Source organism: Panicum virgatum, chromosome 7K (genome assembly GCF_016808335.1).
Source record: "Panicum virgatum strain AP13 chromosome 7K, P.virgatum_v5, whole genome shotgun sequence".
NCBI lineage: Eukaryota > Viridiplantae > Streptophyta > Magnoliopsida > Poales > Poaceae > Panicum > Panicum virgatum.
In genome coordinates this window covers 44,992,300-45,014,889 of record NC_053142.1, presented here as the reverse complement: position 1 = coordinate 45,014,889, position 22,590 = coordinate 44,992,300, and the positions used below count along the sequence as shown (strand labels likewise).

Below are 22,590 nucleotides of genomic sequence, written 5' to 3'. Positions count from 1 at the left end.
GTTGGGGATCCATGATTAGATCTCCGTTCGGTCACTTGGATCCACAGGCGGCAGCACATGTACATCGCCCGTGCAGATAAATGGAGTACTGATTTTTTTGTACCCATCGTAATCACTGGGTTAGAAGTACTGGTGCTTGCCACTTGACGACCATCACAAGGAATCGTAACTGGTTGCATAATTAATCGAATGTTATGGTCCGGGATGTCAGACGACTGTTTAATCCTATTTCAGCATCCCTTGTTCACAACCAGGTTGGTCATCCTGAAAGGTAACCAGCAAGTTTCAGAGTTACTGATGATGACTGACAGTCTACTCGAACCATGCTTTTGTCAGCACAAGGAATTTCTTGGGGAGCACAGCTGCACAAGCTCACGAGCCACTGTGGAGGTGTCCTCCCCTTTCGTTAGTGCGCGAAAGATCAAGAGGCCCGTGCCTTTTAATCCAAAGCAAGGAATCACGAAAAGGCTTGCTTGGCTTGCACACTTAGCATGCGCCGGCCGGCCGGCCGGGTCGGGTTCCTGATCAATTGCTTATCGATCTCCAGCAGTCCGGCCCGGCCTCCGTGTCGTCGTGGGCTCGTGGCTACAGTTGGAGAGAGCCGTATCCGGCGGAGGAGGCCGAGGGGAAGGGTGGAAAGGACGGCCGCTTTGGTGATGAATTCCATGCCTCATGCCTTTTGCCGCCTCAGTTATGATGGGCATGGGATGCGCTTGCGCACTGTGGTTGTGTGGTGCCATTACCCTTTCCCATCCACCTTACTGCAGTCGAGCTCTCATGAACCATGATGGTGCCAGGCGTTCAAGCTTTCGCATGGATGGAGTAGCTCTCCAACTCTGTCTGACGGTGGCGCCACCGAAATGGAAGGAATGCAATTAGCGGGCAGTCTTGACGGAGTCTCATTGTCGCCGAGCACCTGGTTCACATGCCAATGGTGCCTCGAGGAGTTGAAGATGACAGCATGCCGATGGACGAAGTTACTGACAAGAGTAACGATCTCGCACAAGACACCGCCGTACAATGGCTGCGGCCACCTACCTAACTTTTCTCTAGACTGACATAGACTAGACCATCGCTTTCGCTTGGATGTTGATCACCTGACGACGTGCCACGGACTACTACTAGTAGTAGTTTACTACTGATGAGTAGCCAATGTTGATCACCGCACGGAAAAAAACCCTCCCAAGCTTCCGTTTCGGTTGGTCCACCACAAATTCTGGCCGGAGCGCGGGCTCCGTGACGAGGAATCAGAGCCCGGGTCCGGACAAATTTGTTAGCAGCTTGTGGTTCACCAAGTCACCAAGACGAGCGAAAAGCAGCGGCAACCTAACCCACGCAACCGGCGCTCAAGAAGATCAAGAGGAAAGCGGAGACGAAGAGTTTTTTTTTTTGAGTGGCGCGGAGACGAAGGTTGCTAATGTGTCTTCTATGCGGGCCAAGTTATAACGGCCCATATACACAGTTCTACAGTATGGGCCACGACGAGAAGACGTAGGTGTCAGTTGGGCGACGAAGGCCAGGAGCCGCTGTTTCACGTACGGGCTTCTTCGGGACGTCAACAGTCGCCGCCGACGGGCCTTCGTTTTCAGCCTGCAGATAGCCCACGCGCAGAGGCAGCCCACCAGCACCGCAGCGAGGCCGCAGGCGGTCGCGGCCCATCCCGCGCCCAACGGGGCCCAACTAAGTTACGGTTGCCCGTAAATTTGCCCCGCAGCGGTCGATCTCTGACCAGCGTTTCCCTTTTCGTTCGGGGACCGCTAATTTGCGGTTGACCGTGCGAGTCGACTGCATTCCGACCGCGCCATATTTTCTTTTCTGAAAAAAGATTGACCCCGCCGCCCGTTTTCGATTTTGGAATCCAGTGAACCCACCTCCACCGCCGAATGAGCCTTTTATAAGAAGGAAGTTTCGTTCTGTATTTTTTGAAAGATATACAAAGGTCAAATAAAAAACTACGAAAAATACATGAATAAAAATATTTGAGTTTTTTCTGACAGTGTTTTTTTCATTTCTAGCAATTTTTTTGTTATTTTGTGATAAAAAAGTTCAGAGAAAAATTCAAAAAAGAAAATTTTTCAAGAGACAGAAAAAAGTTCAAGGGAAATTTGAACCGCAGTTAAAATTTCAAGAATTTTTTCATCCAAAAAACAGAAAAAGCTCTGGTAAAAAAAGTTTTAAGAGTTTTTTTCAAAGAAAATAATATTTTGGAGAGAGAACAAAAATATTTTAATAAACAAATATTTAGAAGATAAAGTTTTTTAAAAATTGAAAAAAATTGGGAAAAAACTTTTGCATCCAAAAATAAAAAATTGGGGATAAAAAAAAGAAAAACAAACGGCGCTACCTCGGGGCTACCAGGGGGGCTCGCCGCCGCCGCCGCCGGAGGCGAACACCCGGGGGACGAGCCCGCCGACGCCGGCGAGAGCTCGGAGTGTAGGCTGCCACACCGCTCGCCCCTGATGGGGTAAGCCGGCGGACCTCCTCGCCGCCGGGCCGTCGCGCCTCCCGGCCGACGGGCTGCCGCGCCGCACCTCCCCGCAGCCGGGCTGCCGCACCGCACCGCCGGTCCGCCGAGCTCCGGGGAGCCCGCCATCACAGCCGCGCCACCGTGCGAATCGCCGAGCGGCCCCAGCCCACCTCCCCGTCGCCATGGAGTCGCTGGATCTAGAAGAGAGAGAGCCAGAGGAACGGGAAAGGGAGTGCGGGGGGTCGCGCCGCTGGAAAAGATGGGGCGGAGTCATGTGGGCATGTGGGACCCGTCATATAGAATCAACCGTGACTTTGGATGGGTGCGGTCACCCGGATATTCATCATCGGGTTTTCGTTCCAGCATGACGCGGCTTCGGAAGCGTGAGGTTGTAAAAGGAGAAGAGATGTGCGTCGTAGTTTTCCGGCAAGGTTTTCACGCCCGGGTACAGCGCGACCCACAGGTCCGTCTGGCCGTCGCCCGCGCCGCGGCCGGGTAGAAGAAGAGGCGGAGGAGAGGAACACGCGGCCGGGGCGCACGGGGAAGGAGTAGGTGTAGGATCAGCCGAACACGCGCGCCGTCATGTACGGCACGGTGGACGGGAGCGAGAGGGATCCTCGTACGATGCGCCGGCCGCGACGCCGCCCACCGACGGCGCGTCGCGGTCCCACGTCCGGCCGTCCGCGACGGTGGCTGGTGCCTGGTGCCTGGTGCTGTCGCCGCTCGCCGCGGCGGCAAGCGACACGGCGATGGCCAGCTGGGTGTGGCGTGGGAGCAAGGCGGCTGAACGCGATGTTCCTTGCGGAGGCCAGCGTACAAGTGTTTACCTGTGGTTTGTCTTTGCAATAGGTTCTTCCTAAAAAATGGACACGAGGGTTTCAGTTTCTGATGGAAATTTGTAGAAGGCGAAGCAGATTGGTTCATGCAGAGAATGGTACCTGTCGGTACCCCAGAACTGGGGTACCCCCTCTTGCTGTGTCTAGGCAAGAGCCTTAGTAGTCATCCTTGACTACAACTAGACAGCCGGACCCCTGCGGTCCGAAGTCCTGTCCTCCCGACAATGGTCCGGTCCCGTTCCACGGCCGGGGAAGGTCCGGGGAGAGACAGGCGCTCAAGCGCAAGCAGCCAGGGCTCCGGACCCCCCGAGGAGTCCGGACCCCCGCGGGGTCCCGGACCCCTCATAGGGTCCCGGACCCCCAGCATAGCAATCGGACCCCCCTCCAAGGGAAGGTTTCGACGTCCCGCCTCAGGATGGTCCGGGGCCGACACGTGTATGAGGCCCTTGGTCTCCGTATTGAGGTCCACCTACCTTCGCATTCATTGTGGTAGGTGGACGTCCGCATTGATATAGCAGAAGCCGAGGCGTTTGACTAGCCAGGGGACACTATTGATCGCGTATTACCAAGGTAGTGGGGGCACTGGCGCCGCCCACGCCGCGTCTGCCAGGCTGCCGTAACAGATGGATACGACGGCTCGGCTTCGCCCTTTATGACGCTGCATAATAGCCTCAGCAGGTCACGCCGCAAGCTACGCTACTCCAACGGGCACCTAGCTGACGGGACAAGAAAAGACCCCCTTGTGTCAGAGGAGCAGCAGTACGCTTTTCAGAGGAAAGATTCGCTACCACTGAGCCACAGTCACGTTGGGCCCACCTGTCGGGGCATCAACGTTCTATGTATCCGCTCCCCCTTGATCTATAAAAGGAGGGAGCGCCCCTAGAAAACCTCAGGCTGCGCAAGAACTAAGGCCAGCAGAGGATAGGTTGATACATACCACCAAGAACAATACATCTCCCAGTGGACGTAGGGTATTACGCTCCGGCGGCCCGAACCACTCTAAATCGTGTGTTCTTGAGTCCCCTTTCTCAGTGTAGATCCAGCCCCATCGCCTAGTACTTCCCCGAGTACTCCCTCACTGGGAATAGGCGGGTGCGTTCCGCCACCCGGCTGTGGGTTGCAGCACCACGACATTTTGGCGCGCCAGGTAGGGGTCGAACCTACGACCTTTATAACTAGATGTACATGAGATGTGCGATGTAAGCCAGAACACGGGTTTATGAGGCCGGAGCTGTCCGGACCTCCGGGCCCCCAGTCTTAGGTACTATGGTACTCGTCCTAGGGAGGTAGAGCATGCAGGCTTAGGGTACGGAACCAGGCTAAGCGGCTACATGGCTCCGGACCTCCCCGGAGGGTGAGTACGCTTCCCTGAACCTGGTTCGCAGAGGTCCGGACCCCTCCACGGGGGAGGCTCACCGGACTGGACCACACGGAAGTACTACCTAGTTACAAAGGAAAATGTTTTATTCCCTGCTGGGCCTCTAAGGATGTTACATTCCAATTTCAATCTACGCATTCTGTTTGCGCTAACCCCCACGTGGCTTCTTACTCTTGTGCGGTGATTGTGGTCCGAATTGAGTTGGCTAGTTAGTGACTTAGCTCGAGACCCCTCATGGAAGAGAGGGGTTCGGACCCCTGGGAACCTGCAGGTTCAGGGAAGCGCACTCATTCTCCGGGGAGGTCCGGAGCCGTGTAGCCGCTTAGCCTGGTTCCGTACCCTAAGCCTGCACGCACCACCTCCTGTGAATGAGTGCCGTAGTACCTAGGACTGGGAACCTGGAGGTCCGGACTTTCTCTTAACCTAAAGGCCGGCCCCTTGAGCTTCGTTCACTGAACCTAGCTATCCATCTCAAAGGATTACAGCCAACAGGATTTGGGACCCGTGGGCACGCTACTAAGCATCTACCTTGAGTCATGTGCAGGTCCAAACGTGATGATGCAGCAGGTGACCCAAGGGATGGACGATGCAGGGCAAGACCCTTGCGACGCGCACCGCTGGGTGCCAGAAGCAGCCAAATTGCTCACAGTAGTGGCCCCACCTGCGGGTTCGTTGCCTCTCCCGAGGCGGGCCCGGGGGCCACTGTCGGTACCCTACAACTGGGGTACCCACTCCTACTGTGCCAAGACTCGCGTAGTTATCCGTAACTACGCCCTAAGGAGCTGAGCAGCCGGACTCCTGGGTTCCGACTCCATCTCACCGGACCAACGGTCCCGGACCCGCTTCCCGTTTGGGGACGGGTCCGGTGTCACCATGTGTCCCAGAGGTGGAAATGCTCAGCACCTGTGGCCGCGGACCCGGACCCCCGCAGGCGGGTCCGGGACCTCCACGTGCCATCCGGACTCCCGCAGGCGGGTCCGAGACCTCCACGTGCCATCCGGACTCCCGCAGGCGGGTCTGAGACCTCCACGTGCCTATCCGGACCCCCGTGAGCTCTCGGCTCAGCAAGCTGCTCGGGTGGGGTCCGGAGCCGCCACGTGTCACGCAGACGCGGGCGCGGGCGCCAGCCTTCCGCTGGAAGCTCCCTCACCCACCCGCATTAAGTGCGAGTGGTTGAGACGGGATCTGCTGCCTCTGGGCACGGGGCAGCTTTTGTCAGTCCACACTGTGGATCGCCAGATACCGAGACAAGCATTAAAGACTCAGCGCTGCGCGCATGAGCGACGAGTCATGATGACCAGCTACTGACTGAAGCAACAGTGCACGCTGCTATAGTGGACTGAGTCAGTAGTTCGGCGCTTCATCATGACCTCGACGCGCGACTGCAAAGGCTAGACTCTACTCTGACAGGACAACTCAAGACCATCCCTGGTCAGAAGCTACGCACAGAAGCCGACGACAAGATCTCCGGATCTGAGCCATTGAAGGCCAAAGTGTAGTTTATAATACATCGCCGGGTCCACATGTCGGGGCCCCGCTCAGTGTACGTGCTCCCCTTGGACATATAAAAGGGAGAGCACGCCCGCTAGAACACAGGTTCACACATGATCTCCACAATCCAGACTCAAGCTCTAGCGAACTTCTCACTCTCGTGGGAAGGCAATACAACACACAGTGGACGTAGGGTATTACGCTCCGGCGGCCCGAACCACTCTAAATCTTGCTGTGTTCATCGTGTTCTTGAGGAAGATTGATCTAAGACTAGCTAACCCCCTGAGTACACACCCTCTGGGCTAGGGCGGGTGCCTTCCGCCACCCGGCCGTGGTTGCAGCACCACGACATTTGGCGCGCCAGGTAGGGGTGCTTTAGCTAGTTTTAGTTCATCTCTTGCTCATCTCCATGGCTCGGATGGTTGAGCACTCCCACCACGACGACATTTGGAGATGACGGAGGGTGTGGCGTCATCCGCACCACACGCCTCTCGCCCTTCCTCTAGCGCCACCAACGCAATCAAGTTGCGTAGGAACACATCACGGTGGTGGCCCCACCCGCGGGTTCGTACCTCTCCCGAGGTGGGCCCGGGGGCCACTGTCGGTACCCCAGAACTGGGGTACCCCCTCTTGCTGTGTCTAGGCAAGAGCCTTAGTAGTCATCCTTGGCGTGGGAGCAAGGCGGCTGAACGCGATGTTCCTTGCGGAGGCCAGCGTACAAGTGTTTACCTGTGGTTTGTCTTTGCAATAGGTTCTTCCTAAAAAATGGACACGAGGGTTTCAGTTTCTGATGGAAATTTGTAGAAGGCGAAGCAGATTGGTTCATGCAGAGAATGGTACCTGTCGGTACCCCAGAACTGGGGTACCCCCTCTTGCTGTGTCTAGGCAAGAGCCTTAGTAGTCATCCTTGACTACAACTAGACAGCCGGACCCCTGCGGTCCGAAGTCCTGTCCTCCCGACAATGGTCCGGTCCCGTTCCACGGCCGGGGAAGGTCCGGGGAGAGACAGGCGCTCAAGCGCAAGCAGCCAGGGCTCCGGACCCCCCGAGGAGTCCGGACCCCCGCGGGGTCCCGGACCCCTCATAGGGTCCCGGACCCCCAGCATAGCAATCGGACCCCCCTCCAAGGGAAGGTTTCGACGTCCCGCCTCAGGATGGTCCGGGGCCGACACGTGTATGAGGCCCTTGGTCTCCGTATTGAGGTCCACCTACCTTCGCATTCATTGCGGTAGGTGGACGTCCGCATTGATATAGCAGAAGCCGAGGCGTTTGACTAGCCAGGGGACACTATTGATCGCGTATTACCAAGGTAGTGGGGGCACTGGCGCCGCCCACGCCGCGTCTGCCAGGCTGCCGTAACAGATGGATACGACGGCTCGGCTTCGCCCTTTATGACGCTGCATAATAGCCTCAGCAGGTCACGCCGCAAGCTACGCTACTCCAACGGGCACCTAGCTGACGGGACAAGAGAAGACCCCCCTGTGTCAGAGGAGCAGCAGTACGCTTTTCAGAGGAAAGATTCGCTACCACTGAGCCACAGTCACGTTGGGCCCACCTGTCGGGGCATCAACGTTCTATGTATCCGCTTCCCCTTGATCTATAAAAGGAGGGAGCGCCCCTAGAAAACCTCAGGCTGCGCAAGAACTAAGGCCAGCAGAGGATAGGTTGATACACACCACCAAGAACAATACATCTCCCAGTGGACGTAGGGTATTACGCTCCGGCGGCCCGAACCACTCTAAATCCTGCTGTGTTCATCGTGTTCTTGAGGAAGATTGATCTAAGACTAGCTAACCCCCTGAGTACACACCCTCTGGGCTAGGGCGGGTGCCTTCCGCCACCCGGCCGTGGTTGCAGCACCACGACAGTACCTATACCAAACAGCGAGAATAGGGGAGTAAAATGCCGCATACTGCATACACAACCACACAGCCAACCAACAGCTTGAGCAAAAGTTCAGGCTTCAATGTTGCAAGTCTTCTGCACAATCTCATCCCACGGTTGTTTTATTAATGTTACCGTAGTACCATAGTGTTAAAAAATCCAGCAACAAAGTAAACAACTGTCCATATCAAATATAATTTATATTTAGCTAAAATTCGAAATAAAAAATGGAGGAAAATCACCAGTTTGATTATTACTGTACGAATTTTGGAGGAAAATGACATAAACAAGGAGTTCACTTTACGTTCTTTTAATGGTGTCAATCTTGTCTAAATGAATTGGTATTCGAGCTGGCAAAGAGTGCATATATAACCAAATAATGGAAGGCAAGGCTCTTGACACATATTTGGACAATAATACTTTACACACCTTACTATTACAAATTGGAGCCTCCCAAAACGTGGTAGAGAAAAAAATATATACAAACTTGGTCATCAATCCGGTAGACTCTAATAATCACAACCATTGGATCTATTATCTTTTCTAAAAGCTTACCCACCTCTGTCATTATAAAAAAAAAATCCTAAAACCAATCGAATATAATTGAAATCATATGGAGGCAAAACTCAAGGGGATAAATTGAAAAAAGTATAAAAGAGTTTGTTTGATGGTCACTGGTACCGCGTGGTGGCATAGTTGAGTTGAAAATTAAGCATGCATGTCCAGGAGTAGGCAAGCCTAACGCTTCGCACGTTTGATCTCTGCCTTCTGCAGAAGTGGCCACAACCTAATCCTGTTACTGTTAGTTCCCACTGTTATTACCAACCATCCAACGATGTAACAGCAAGAGCTAGGACTGGGAGCTTATTGACTGAAATTGCCCAGTCATGCCTGAGCTTCCGATGTTGGATTCACGTGGACTCCCTCTTGTTTCACTCCTCGTGTTGGGAGCGGCGAGTGAACGTGTTCCCCAGGCGCCGCTCATCGCCGACGACGAGGACGAGTGCGCCGTCTGGTCACTTGCCGACGAGTGCCCTCCGCTGCTGGCACTCCCGGTCCCGGATGTTGACGTGGTGTTGCTCGACTGGTAACCCCCACCAACAGGCGCAGGCGGCCCGTACGTCGCCACGGGCATATCAGGCGGGAGCTCTGGCAGCGGCGCCTCGAACTGGAGCACGTTCATGGCCTGCCGGATGGACGGCCGGGAGGCGGAGTCCGGGTGCGCGCACCAGAGCCCCACGACCAGAGTGCGCTCCACCTCCAGCGGGACCAGCGCGCCGGCCTCGCCGCCGTCGAGCAGCCGCGCGTCCGCCGCGTCGAGGAGCTCGCCTCTCCCGTACAGCTCCCAGACCCACCGCACGAGCAGCACCTTGCTCTCGTCCTCCTCGTGGACGACGGGCTTCCGGCCGCAGGCGATCTCGAGGAGGAGGATGCCGAAGCTGTAGACGTCGGACCTGGTGGTGGCCCGGCAGGTCACGGCGCACTCGGGGTCTATGTAGCCCCTGGTGCCGGCGACCATGGTGGTGTGCGCGTCGCGGGTGTGGCTGACGAGGCGTGCGAGGCCGAAGTCGCCCAGCTTGGCGTTGAACGACGAGTCCAGCATCACGTTGCTGGGCTTGATGTCCCGGTGCACCACGCACTGCTCCCACTCCTGGTGAAGGTACAGGAGAGCCGAGCCCATGCCGAGAATGATGTTGTACCTGACGCCCAAAATTCAAAGTGAACAGAGTGTCTCCATTTTCTTTTTGCAAATTTATAAGCTGGCAATCAAATCAAACAGACTATAGTAGTTCATCATTTGACCATTTGATCAAATCATTCTAGTGATGGGTACTCATCATTTGATGGATCGACGTCGACCATGTTGGTACCTGATTGGCCACGTTAGGACGTTTGTTGTGCTGTAGAGATGGGTGTCCAGGCTGCCGTTGGTCATGAGCTCGTAGACGAGCAGGAGGTCGTCGCCCTCGTGGCACCACCCGACGAGCTGCACAAGGTTGCGGTGCCTGAGGCGGCTGATGATGGTCACCTCAGAGATGTACTCCCTCCTCCCCTGATTCGACGTCTTGGAGACCCTCTTGATGGCCACATGGAGCCCCAGATCCGGCAGGAACCCACGGTAGACTGAACCGAAGCCGCCCTCACCGAGCTTGGCGTCGTCGGAGAATCGCCGTGTCGCCCGAGATAGTTGTCTGTAGGTGAACCTCCGAGGCCCTGTCCCCTTCTTGAACTCATCGTCCATGTCTCTTGGTGACGCTTGCCTAATTTGTTTGGCGCCCTTTCTTTTCTGGTGCTCGCGGTAGCAGATCCACGCCGCTATGATGAGCATTATGATGACGGTCCCAGCGGATGCCAACCCGGCAATTAGGCCTACGTTTGTTGTCTTTGTACTCTTTGATGTCGTTGTTGCTGTCATTCCAAGATAAGTTCAATTAGTAACATATGGTGTGAATACTAGGAGCGATACAACTACATAGTAACCTCGAAAACTATTGCAGAGACTTGTAAAAACAATGTGCATCATTCGCTGATGATGAACATGCACATAGGATTATCATAGAGCGATTTTGCAAGAACACATGTGCAGTGGCAGGGCACAACTCAACAATGATTTTCCAAGCTCTATTTATGAATTTCATTTCAGGGAAGCAATGCATTAAATTCATGCAGCGCTCAAAATACAAATTATGACCAACACAAATCATCATCATTAAAGGGAAAACAAGAAGAAATACAGCTAACAAAAGGGGAGGCCACTTGCCGGTCTTGTTGATGACGGCAACGTTGGTGAGAGCGGACTCGAACGACCAAGAAAGGATCTGATGGCTCTCGACATAATCCCCGGTGGCCGCCGAGAACCCCACCGCCGCTTGCTGCGGCAGCCCTTCCGCCCTGAGGTCGACGGGAGCGTTGACGTTGTAGACGCCTAGCCCCGGCTGGTCGTCGAACCGGAGCGTCACGGAGAGCGTGCTCGCGTTGGCGTCGTACCTGACCCACGCCGACATGGCCCCGTTGAAGCACCCGTCCGGCAGCGCCGCGTACGCCACAGAGGAGATGTTGTTGACGTCCACCCCGACGTGGCTCATGGTGTCCTTGGGGTCCCAGTCGTTCCTGAACGCGTCGAACTCCACGGCGACGGTCGCCGGGAAGTAGGTGTTGGCCGGGTTGAAAGGGTTGTTGACGAGCCCGAGGAAGCCGCCGTTGGAATCCTGCGGGACGTCCGGGGGGTACGTCCCGACGAAGAACGCCATGCCGTCGCCCTGCGTGCAGCAAGCACAGCATGTACGTCAGGTGGCTGTGACAATTGTGGGCTCCTAATAACAGAAGCTCAAGAAATTCTTCTTGCCTGAGCGCTGCTGTTGCGCGACTTGATGACGAAGGTGAAGTTGGAGGTGAAGCTGGCGACCTTGCCGGCGTCGTCCCAGAGCTGCACCGGGCGCCCGTACGCCATCCGCCCCGTGCTCCAGCTCGTGTTCTTGGTCAGGTCAACCCGATCGCCGGCGGCGGTGGCGTTGGACAGGTACTTGAGGTCGGGGCTGGTGAGGGCGCCGGGAGTGGTGAAGTTGTAGCTGAAGCTAAGCGAGGTGGCATGGGAAAGGGTAGCAACGCATAGCAGGTGGGCGAGGTTGCGGAGAAGGGTCTTCGGTACCTTCTTGACCATGGCCATGGCGGCTCAAGCTTTCTGGGGAGGAACGTGGCCAATCAATATTTATCAAGCTGTGCTAGCTAGCTAGCTAGCTCTGGCTGCTACATGATGTGTCGTCGATCGTCGTTTCGCCGATTTTGGTCTTTGTTTCTGCTGCTGCGGTACAAACATTCAACGAAATTTTTTGTTTACTCACTAAGGTGTGTGTTTAGTTCGCGAAAAGTTTGCGAAAAAGTTATTGTAGCACGTTTCGGTTTTATTTGACAACTATTATCCAACTATAGAGTAATTAGTCTCAAAAGATTTGTCTCGTCATTTACAACCAAACTGTGCAATTAATTATATTTTTTAACTACATTTAATACTTCATACATGTATCTTAAGATTCGATGTGATGTGCATCATTGAAAATTTTTGGGAACTAAACACAACCAAGGACTCGCTAAATGAGGAGCATGTCCATATCATCAGGTTGCTGTCCTAGATTTTTTTTGGCCTTTTTTAGGAAGTCATGGGAGGTGAGAGTCCCACTTGAAATTTTATAACCGTCTGTTTGGTTGCGGGATCAATGTGTTGGGTTGGATCCAACCCGGATTTTGGGGACGGAGCCGACCCATCCATTGTTTGGTTGCACTTCTGATTTTGGGGACGGAGTGAACCCATTTTATATTTGGTTGAAGAAATTGGGAATACGCGTTAGATGGCATGATAACACCGTTAATGAGGGTCCCATTTACCAGCAATGGACCCCACCTGTCAATCTCTCACCTTTTTCTTTTTTTTCTAACCCTTATCTTCTTCCTCAGACTGATTTGCTCGTGCCAGAGTACATGAGAACGATGAACGCAAGAACAGAGAAGAGAGCGGATGAGGAATCAAAGAAATTTGACGAAAAACAAAACGACTTGCCCTCAAAACTAGCATAGGGGATCACGACAGAGTTGAGAAGCTATCCCAAAAGAATCATCACCCAATTCCAACTCAAACTCTAGGAAATCTCCATCTCGTGCAAGAACAAAATTTTTCCCAACAAGACGAAATACCATTCAATCTCTGAGCTCTTGCCAAATTGATCAAGCATTTGCAAGACAACTACCTGAAGGTTCAAATCCCCAGCATAATCAATTGGCACTGGCCGCGATGGCCTCGCGACCAGGCGGAGCACCCGCACTCGCGGCACGTCCGGGCAGAGCTCCTGCGCTTGCGGCCCCGCAGAGCTCGCACGCTCGGGCCCGCGCGGCTGGTTCCCGTTCACGGCGGAGTCGGAGGGGGCGACGGCGGGGGACCTTGAACGAAGCGACAAGTCGCGTCGGAACCTGCCTTCCTCACCTGCGCGCCCGGCGCCCGAGCTCGCGGCTAGCGCACGGCGGATGGAGCGGAGGTGAGCAGGGGGGCGCACTCGCCTCTGCCCGCCCCCACATCGACGCGCCGCCGTTGGATCCACCCGCCCCTCTGCTCCTCCGTCGGCCTGGAGAGGGAGGGGCGGCGGGAGGACGGGCCGGCGGGAGAAGCTCGATCCACCTCGCCCCGTCTCTACTCGGAACTGCGCCCCGCCGCTGCGGCCTCCGCGTCGATGTCTCAAGCGAGGAAGAAGACGACGCCCGTCTCTGCTCGGACGGAACCCGCGCGGGTCGAACTCGTCCGCCAGATTTTGGCGGACGGGGCCAACCCGCATATGTTGCGAATATTCCATCTCAGAGCGGCTCCAACCTCCTCCGTTCTCCATCCAAACACTTGGAAAGAAGGTTCGCTCCGACCTGGTTGGAGCCATCCACTCAACCAAATAGGTCAGACGGCTGCTAGTAGGCGATGGTGGGTCCAAAGCTGATAAATTACGAGGGCCGGCGTTGCAGTGGCGTGAACGTGCACGGTGCACGCTGGGGGGGGGGGGGGGGCAACCGGGCAAGCAAGTCAACTCCTCTTCGTTTCCGCGCGCGACATGGTTAACGGCCGGGCGTGCTCCGGCGCCACCGTGCTCGTGGATTCCCGGACCGACAACGGCGACAAGCCAGCGTGGCCTCCCTATCCACAGACCCCAGATTGCCAAAAATACGGAAGTGCCTTCGGTGCCTGGGGCCATGGCGCACGGGCGAGCAGCGAGGTGTTTTTTTTTAAGAAATTACGGAGCTCTACTCAATCATTTAGGGTTTGTTTGGTTGTACATGGTTTCATTTTGGACCGGAAATGATAGAAACAATATAAGAGATATAACAAACGATCAGAATTTATTTCGGGTCGAAAACTAATTTCAATAAAATAGACTCATGATAGCTACAATAAGTGACCGAGAATCAATCTATGAGTGTAAAGATGTGTAATTAATCCTAATCTCTTGTTGTACCTATTATGAGTTTATTTTGTTGCAAATAGGATCCCACCCGGAATAAATCTCAATCCCTTGTTATGTCTCTTATTATTTATATCATTCCAGGCATGGATTGAATTCATGTGCAACCGAACAAGCCTAAGCAGCAGGGAGGCAGCAAGGTGGTTAGACCGTCCCATTGAGTGGTTAGTGGTTAGAAGGCACGAAAGGATTAGTTGAAATGAATGATAGCTATCTCAAGTATTTGTGAATTAATCATAGAGCCAGACTTTTAAACCATGGAAAATTTGGAAATGATATGACTTTGTATTTTTTTAGAGCATATACTTTGATGTCATTTTTGGAAATAATTCATGTGGGACACAGATCAGACTTTTGCTACAAGTTTATGTAGTTGGTGCAGACGGAAATTTTTCTCCGATTTCAATGCACGTGTATAATTACTAGTGGTAAAATAAGAATTAAGAAAATTATAAAGACAAGTAATCCAATGCCTCTCAACCTTACCAATTTCTAGTTATAATTTTTCTACATTGATAATTTCTTTTTGTTACATTGATAAACTGATGGGCAATGCGCCTATTTTAGGACACTGCACATCTTACATTGCTGTTTCTCCAGCTTTGGGCCTTCGGGTATTGTATTGGACCTACTTTCCAGCCCAATCTCTCATAGAATCCACCCTTAGGTCCAGCTTTTTACTACTTGTACAACAATAATTTGGGCCTTTTGGGTCATATTGGGCCCACTTTCCAGCCCAAACCTCGCAAAGAATTTGCTGCTTAGGTCCAGTGTTTTTCTCGAACGATCTTTTCAGTGAACCGGACTGGTGAAACCGCCCCGGTCCGGATCTTTACCATGCACAAGGAGCGGTTTTGTTTACACCGGACTTGGCGTCCATGGACGCATCGCCCGCTCGGAAAGCTGGGGAACCACGTGAAGTTGTTCTGCCGTGCCACCAGAGGACCAGTGAAGCAAGGAAGCACCTCGTACCCTCCAGCACTGGAAGCCATCCAGCATTCCAGCTGCCTGCCACGTCGAGATGAGTCCAACCCATGCCAGACACGGACCCAATCTTGTCGTCTCTTACCTGGGGTGGACCCCGCAGACAGCAGCCGCGTCATGGGGCCCATGGCGGCATGGCCAATGGGAAGTTGGATCAAGTAGCAGTAGTACGAGTTTAACTACGCGGTGATACTGTACTAGTACTAGTACTAAAAATTTGTACGAGTGTACTGGAGTACACCCGAATACAAGCTCAAACCTGTTTCTGAAACTGTCCAAGGGACACAGTCAGCTTCACCTACTGAGGAGGAATACCGTGGCTACGTACCGAGACCCGTCCGGTTTGGCCACCTAGCTGTGGGCAAGGCGCGGCCGGTAGACCGTCTCGCTCGCTCGCGTCGGGCTGGCCTGCTGCTGGTTCCAGAACCACCCACCCACGGTTTTCTTTTTCCTCAGCTTCTCCGGTAAGCTCCACGTCACGCCCCGCTTGTCGTGTTCCTCACCTCGCAGCCATAAATTCCCGCCCCGTCCACTTCGCAGCGAGCCAAGCTCATCAAGCGCCCACCCTCTCCTGCTCTCCATTCCCCTCTCCCCCGGCCCTCTCCAAAGCGAAGCCGCTGAGCTCGGAGAGACCCTCCACCAGCTCTCACCCAAGACCACACTAGATGGCGGCGTCCGTGGCCTGCGCCTTCTTCTTCGACGCGGAGCCGCTGGGCGAGCCCGGGCGGCACGCGCTGGACGCCTGCGCGCTCTGCTCCAAGCCGCTCGCCCGCAACAGCGACATCTTCATGTACAAGGGCGACACGCCCTTCTGCAGCGAGGAGTGCCGCTACGAGCAGATGCACCACGACGCCGCCTACGCGCGCCAGGCCGGCCGCCGGAAGCAGCAGCGGAGCAGCGCCAGGCGCGAGGGCGCCGGGGCCTCCGTGTCCGCCAAGGCGGACGTGTCCGTGGCCAGCTACTAGTAAGCAAGAGGAGCCACGCGGGGAAGAAGGAAGAAAGAGACTTGTCTTGGCTGAACCAGCTAAGCTACTGGAGATCCGATCCGAACATGAAGGCGCCCGGGCTCGCTTTGTTTGGGCGCAGAAACGAAGCGAACTCGCGGGGTGGATCTCAAGATTGAACAAGGCGACAGAGCCAGCCGGCCAGATTGGCCTAACCTTCGGGTTAAATCTGTGCTATGCTTGCACCCTCCCTGTTTTTGTTTCCCCTTGGATTGGATCTCCTGGCTGGGTTGTCCGTTGCGAGAGGGGTTGAGGCTTGAGGGCGTGTGTGTAAATGTACGAGGCATCTAAACAAGCTAGTATGCAACAAGCCCTGCAATTTTGATCGCAAACTTGTTCCTGACTAGAGTACTTTTTTTTTGTCTGAGTGCTTTTTTTACTCTGAACTGATTGGACAAATGATATCCCGCAAACGATGTTTGTTCCCCCGTTGAGATTCAAGACTCCAAAGTAATCTGCTCGAGCAATAATTGAATCCCCATTCCTACCTCTGTGTGCGCTCTTTTTCTCCACTGATTGGAGGAATGAAATCTCGCAAATGATGCAAGATCTGCTTCGAGATCCAAGGTTGCAGCGGTAATCAATCTGTATGAGTAATAATCAGATCTTTTTTATCGTAGTAATAATCAGTTCTTTGGTAGCCAAGCACCAAACCTACACAAAACTCCATCGTGGATCTGGCTGAAGCCTGCGTTTTCAGGGCTATCTGAATTTCTGAACTGAAGAAAAGGTAGTAGTACAGTACTCGTTTACTAGAGTTTACCCGAACTGGAAGCAACTGCAAGTGTCCCGATCACTAGTTCCATTTTAGGGGGTGTTTAGTTCATTTTGCAAGATTGTGTAAAGATGTAAAGAGAGCATTTGAAGTACTAAATGAAGTCTATTTGCAAAACTTTTTGCATAGATGGGTTGTAAATCGCGAGACGAATCTAATGATGCTAATTAATCCATGTTTAATCAATAATTAGCGGATGGTTACTGTAGCATCACTGTTGCAAAATCATGAATTAAGTAGGCTCATTAGAATCGTCTCGCGATTTACAGCCCATCCATGCAAAAAGTTTTGTAAATAGACTTCATTTAGTACTTCAAATTAGCAAAATTTCGTTTCACTTTAATGCGTTTACGGTTTTTTTGCAAAAACCTGTAAAGATCTAAATAGGACCTTAAAAATCAACCCGGACTATTCTTCCCGTCAGTGTCAGATCCGTTGAATAATTCAATTTCTGTTTTCTCTTTTCTTTAGGTCTCGCTGCTCATTGCTGAGTCACCGGGGAGTCAGCTGAGTCCGTCCCCAATCCCAAGAGCGAGCGGGGGCCAGGGCGACGTCACGATCGCGGCTGGTGAAACGAAAGCCGGAAGCCGTGGACGCGCAGGCCGTGACTCACCGCGACCGTGCCTGCATCCAGCAGCGCGCCAGTGCCGCACGGACGTATGGCCGCCGCCCACGCCAAAAGCAGTCCGGCTCGCACTTTTACGCGCGCCCCTCCACTCCGCGGCCACCAGCTGGTGCAAGCTGCCACTGCCAGGCTCAGGTTTTGGCCCCGTTTGGCACGGCTCACGCCGCTCCGGCTTCAGCACTGTAGCTACTGTAGCGCGGAGCCGGGTGAGCCTCCCAAACTTGGCTTAGGCGGCTTCGGTGAACAGTATGCGTGTCAGTGAGAGAAGGGATGCGGAGCCGCTTCGGAGAACAGTGTTGCTACAGTGATTTGGCAGTGAAGCCGGAGCCGGCGTGAGCCGTGCCAAACGGGGCCTTTGTTTTGTTGTTCGTGCGGCTCACCGGGCATCAGTCACCCGCCGTGATTGTCTCGCCCCCGGCAGAAACGTCGATCTGCTCGCACGCCACGCGCGGCGCTGCGTGATCTGCGAGTTTCTTTCTCTGTTTTTTTTTATAAGGACGAGCTTTGTTTTTGTTTCCGTTGGAAGACGATCCGCGAGCTCCGATTATGAAGCGAGGATCTTCTCCGTGGCGTGAAGCCGCCTGCCGAGTAAACAAACCGGCGCGGCGGATCTCGAGAAATGCTGCTCCCCGGGGCGAGACCTACCTGCCTGCCTGACCGATGGGATCTCGGGCAGTTCGCACTCGCAGGGGCAGCCCCAAGTTGCCTTTGCACGCGCGCAAGGTGCGTCGCCCCTGCTCCAAGGCGGCGTGCACGCCTGCCGAAGCCGAAACCTGGCGCCATCTCCGTTCAGCATGGAGTTTTTAAACTAACCACCTCCCTCTAGCGATTCCCCCCTCCGGAGGTGTCACTCACGGCCTTGAGCCCTTGACAGTATTCCATCGCATGCCTCTCCCCGACTCCCCCGGCGCGGATGCGCTGCACGCGCGCCACCTGCCCGCGGTCCCCTCCGCCGCGCGCACAGGCGCAGCGCAGCGCTGCCTGCCTGGTGGCGTGCATGCTGAAACCGTGAGACGGGGGGGGGGGGGGGGGGGGGGGGGGGGGTGCCCGAGCAAGGCTGTTGGCTGTTGCGGCGAGGGTTGCAAGTTGCGAGCGCAAGTGGCCTCTATATAATACGCGGGCCCGGGCGTAAGGCCTAACCGCCTAACTACGTGGGGTGGGGGGCGCCCGCATCGCATCGTGTGCTGAGAAAAAAAAAGGCTGGCGCGCCAATTATCAGTGCTAATAATGTGCTTAGGTTTGTTTAAGCCAGGAGTTTGGGACCAGCATCATACTACTATGGAGACCAATAATGCTTCGAATACTGCTAGCGTGGCTGTAGTCTGTAGATTTTGGGCAGATCAATCCATCAATAAATTGCGATGCGCCACAATAATATATTTTTACCACCCGATCGACGATCGTGCCGCGCGAAGCGGAGCAAGTAGCAAAGTACTCGTATTTCTAGTCGCGAGCACGAGGAGTCTCCGTTACTCTGGCCGTGACAGCATAGCACGCAGTTTTCGCTCCCGAGCTGTCGTAACAGGGACGCTTCTGCTTTTGGCGCGACACGTCCCTGTCGGAACCCGGAAAGGCGGAAACCGCAACCACGTCACGCGCGCGGGCCCCGCTGTGGAGCCGGGCGCGCGTGGGGCCACGGCCGCGGCTGGCGCCATCACGCCGAGTCAGCCCATCGCTGCACCATGGCCCGCCACGAAACAAAACCGATGAACCAAGGGAACCGGCTCCTGGCTGCGCGGCGAGCGCTTTGGCTCCGTCCGGCGCGGCGCGCGCGAGGTATTCCCCGACCCGTGGGCGCTCTCGTTCTCGCCCATGCCCCCCTACCGGCTACCGCTGCGCCGTCCGCGCCCGTCCCGGCCATATATACCGCGCTCCCGGTGTGTAAGAACCGCCCAATTTGCATTCGGTTTAGGTGAAATTATTGATTAATCTTTTAAGTTGAGAGCTAGCACGTGTCCGTCTCTCGACACGCCACGCGCTAATCCACAGCTTAGAGGCACTTAATCAACACAAATCACCTAAAACAAGAGCAAACCCGGTAGTCCCGGTACGTGTTTGCCACATGCCCAGGATTAAGCACACGTACCATTATACAAGCGCGTACATTGCCGATGATCCACAAAGAGCAGTTTTACACACTTAATATTACAAGTTTTATATAGGTGGGTTCAAACTTCCTTTACAAGCCTTGGGCTCACGAAAGTAATATTAAACAGAAACATAAAGTTTATTGCATTTACATACTCTCACGAAGCTCGATTACGGTAAAGACTTACTAACGTAATGACGCCTTGCTCAAGGACATCATTACAACCACCACGACCTACTCTCCCCCCGCGTTTGGATCAGCGGGGTAGAAGTGGCCGAACACCACTTCGGGCTCACCTGCAACTAGGTTTAGAAAGCAATCTGAGTACAAAAGGTACTCGCAAGACTTACGCGATTACATATACAAGGATCATGCAATGGCTCAAGTAAAAGCTTTAAGGTTAAGTAATTATTGCATAAGCATTAGCTCCCTGCACTATCACCTATCAGAATTAATTAATCTTGCCCAACCCCAAACACTTTTAGTTAATTAAGAGAGTGATATAATCCATAACTGATCATAGATGTAACATGGACCATTCTCATCATAAACGATATTCTATGAGGAGTTCATGGGTTAAAGAGTTTGCTCATAACCGAGAGCGCGGCAATTCGAATTGATTAAAACCTTGCAAGGGTGTACTACTTTACCCACACGACGCGAGGACCATGCGACTCACCCAACCGGCCAGAGTTGGATAAGGGGATACTCGCGTCAACCGTTCCCAGCATGGCTCGATCATTGAACCTCACACCTAGCTTACGAGTAGAGACTTAGTTCCACTAGGGACATCTCTACACTTTCCTACACATAAGTCCACCTGGGTACACACTAAGCCTCTCTGCATAGTCCGTAGCCACGTAGCTAGGACTGCACATCAATGATCAAGTCAAAGAAGGTAATTGGCTCATCCATACCATTATATTGGATATGTGGTAGCACGGAAAGGTGCTCAAAACCGACGTCGTCCACTCGGTCCTTAATCGATCCAAGCGGACTATGCCCATGTGACTTCATTCTCTAGGCCCTAACATTCCGCTCGAATCTCGATACTGCACTCCACTTGTCCCAGATGCTCAAGTGCGATCAAGGATAATCAGGTAAGTGTGATACTGCAAACCATTCCTTTCTAGCAAGCAATATGAGTATTCTAAGCAGAGCTAATCATCTAGTCAGATTAAGTTATTAACTGTCTAACTGGTGCCAAGGATATGAATAAACGAATCAAGGAAGGAGAATGCATGAAAATAGGTACAAGAATGTAATACGTACATAGTATATATATAACCCAACAATACCCAAGTGAGATAACTAAACTAATCAAATTAAATAGGTGCAAGGGATTATGTTTAGCTGCTTGCCTTGGTTAACTTCGGGCTCGACCGCGAACGGGACTTCGGGTTCAGGCTCAACGGACTCGGTGGGCTCCACGGGTTCGATCTCCGACGATTCGGTCACTAAAATGCATGAATGAGATGCATGCATTAGTGCGATGCTATGCTTATGCATAAAATAAAATACACGAGATGATATGCGCGAAAAGATATGCACGAGGTAACATTTTAGAAATGTAACCCTGACAAACCCGGAAGTTCCGGAATTACAACCCGGAAGTTCCGGTTTTAGGTACTAGTCAGGCCAAAACCGGAAGTTCCGGTTTCTGAACCCGGAGGTTCCGGTTTTCAGCCGGACATTGCCCAAACGTGCGCGGCGCGCGGCCGGTGCGACACAGCGGTGACGGCGAGTGGCGGAATGGTGAGGTGAGGCCGGAATAAGCAACAGAAGGCGCGCATGGCGCGTTATAGGGCGAGGCGAAGCTCACCGGCAAGGGCACAAGCGGAGAGGAGTAACGACGGGGTGGCGCGACGACGAACGGCGGCTGCAGACAGAGGCGCACGCCGGCGGCCCTGTGCAATGAGAGATGAGGCCGGGTGAGCATCGGAATAGATAAAGGAGAGGGAGAAGAAGCTTCCCGCGAGAGGAATCGAGGAGAGGCCCACCAAGGGCGGCGGCAAGGAGCTCGGGCCGGCGTCAATGGTGGAGGGGGACGGGAGCTAGGGTTTCGGGCGGATCAAAATGAAGACGGAGAGGGCGATCGGATGGATAAGGATGCACGCGCAGAACGAGGATCGCCGACGCGTGGAACGAGGATCACCGGCGGCGGGGCGACGTGCGGCGCGCCGAGATTCGCGCTCTACCCACCGGAGCAGAGGAAACCCGGAAGTTCCGGTTTTTAAACCCGCAGCTTCCGGAATTTCAAACCGGGATGTTACAATCTACCCCCCTTAAAGAAATCTCATCCCGAGATTTAGGTAAGCAAGAGGGGAAGGATAAAACTCAGATTAGGTTGAGGCCATATTCACCTAGACAAGATGAACATCAAAGAGACGGTGCACAAGGGCAGGGATGATGTGATGGGATGAAACATTCTAGAGTTTTCTCGAGGGTGACTGTTTACACATATAATAATATCACGAAGGATGAACTTCAATAAGGAAGTAGGGTGTGGTAGAGAGAGAAAAGAACTCTACCCCCAAAGAGATGCAAAAGATCGATGAGGCAGGGCCCACATTTGTTAACTCTATCATGCTTAATTAACCAAATCATCCCAAGAATCACATCTAAGCCCATCTTGTCTAGGATAAGAAGATTAGCACGAAAAGTGGCTCCGTCAATGAGAATTGGAACCTTATCCACAAAGTTTCTAGCAATGATTTCCCCACCTGGTGATTCTATATGATATGACACTTGTAGGTTTTGTGTCTCAAGTTTACTATGCAGCATAAACTTCTTGTTGATGAACAAAAGAGTTGCCCCAGAATCAAAAAGAACCATGGCAAGGTGGGGATTGATTAGAAACGTACCCATGAGCACTTCGGCATTTTCTGGAACTCCTTCAGTGGTGGTGTAGTTGAGACGACCACGCTTAGGAACTTGAGGTGGCTTAGCTTCTTGACGCGGGGCTTGAAGTGAATGGTTATTGGGCCTAGGTACATTGAAGGCACCACTCTGTCTTGGAAAGGGACAGTTCCTGGAGATGTGACCCATGCCACCACAATTGTAGC

The 22,590-nt window shown here is 53.6% G+C and overlaps 3 protein-coding genes across 3 annotated transcripts; 1 reads left to right on the top strand and 2 right to left on the bottom strand.

Moving 5' to 3' along the window:
- Positions 1–8,460: 8,460 nt before the first annotated feature.
- On the bottom strand, positions 8,461–11,346 carry LOC120641592 (L-type lectin-domain containing receptor kinase IX.1-like). The gene is made up of 3 exons (XM_039917769.1): positions 10,817–11,346; positions 9,927–10,464; positions 8,461–9,755 (listed from the first exon to the last, which is right to left on the bottom strand). The coding sequence occupies exons 1-3, from the start codon at positions 11,304–11,306 to the stop codon at positions 8,906–8,908; spliced, it is 1,878 nt and encodes a 625-aa protein (XP_039773703.1). The 5' UTR covers positions 11,307–11,346; the 3' UTR covers positions 8,461–8,905.
- A 37-nt stretch (positions 11,347–11,383) lies between these two features.
- LOC120640297 (non-seed lectin-like) lies at positions 11,384–12,254 on the bottom strand. The gene has a single exon (XM_039916146.1). The coding sequence runs from the start codon at positions 11,720–11,722 to the stop codon at positions 11,384–11,386; it is 339 nt and encodes a 112-aa protein (XP_039772080.1). The 5' UTR covers positions 11,723–12,254.
- Positions 12,255–15,566: 3,312 nt separating this feature from the next.
- Positions 15,567–16,387, top strand: LOC120641591 (FCS-Like Zinc finger 2-like). The gene has a single exon (XM_039917768.1). It carries the CDS (start codon positions 15,698–15,700, stop codon positions 15,995–15,997), a length of 300 nt encoding a protein of 99 aa, XP_039773702.1. The 5' UTR covers positions 15,567–15,697; the 3' UTR covers positions 15,998–16,387.
- Positions 16,388–22,590: the final 6,203 nt, after the last annotated feature.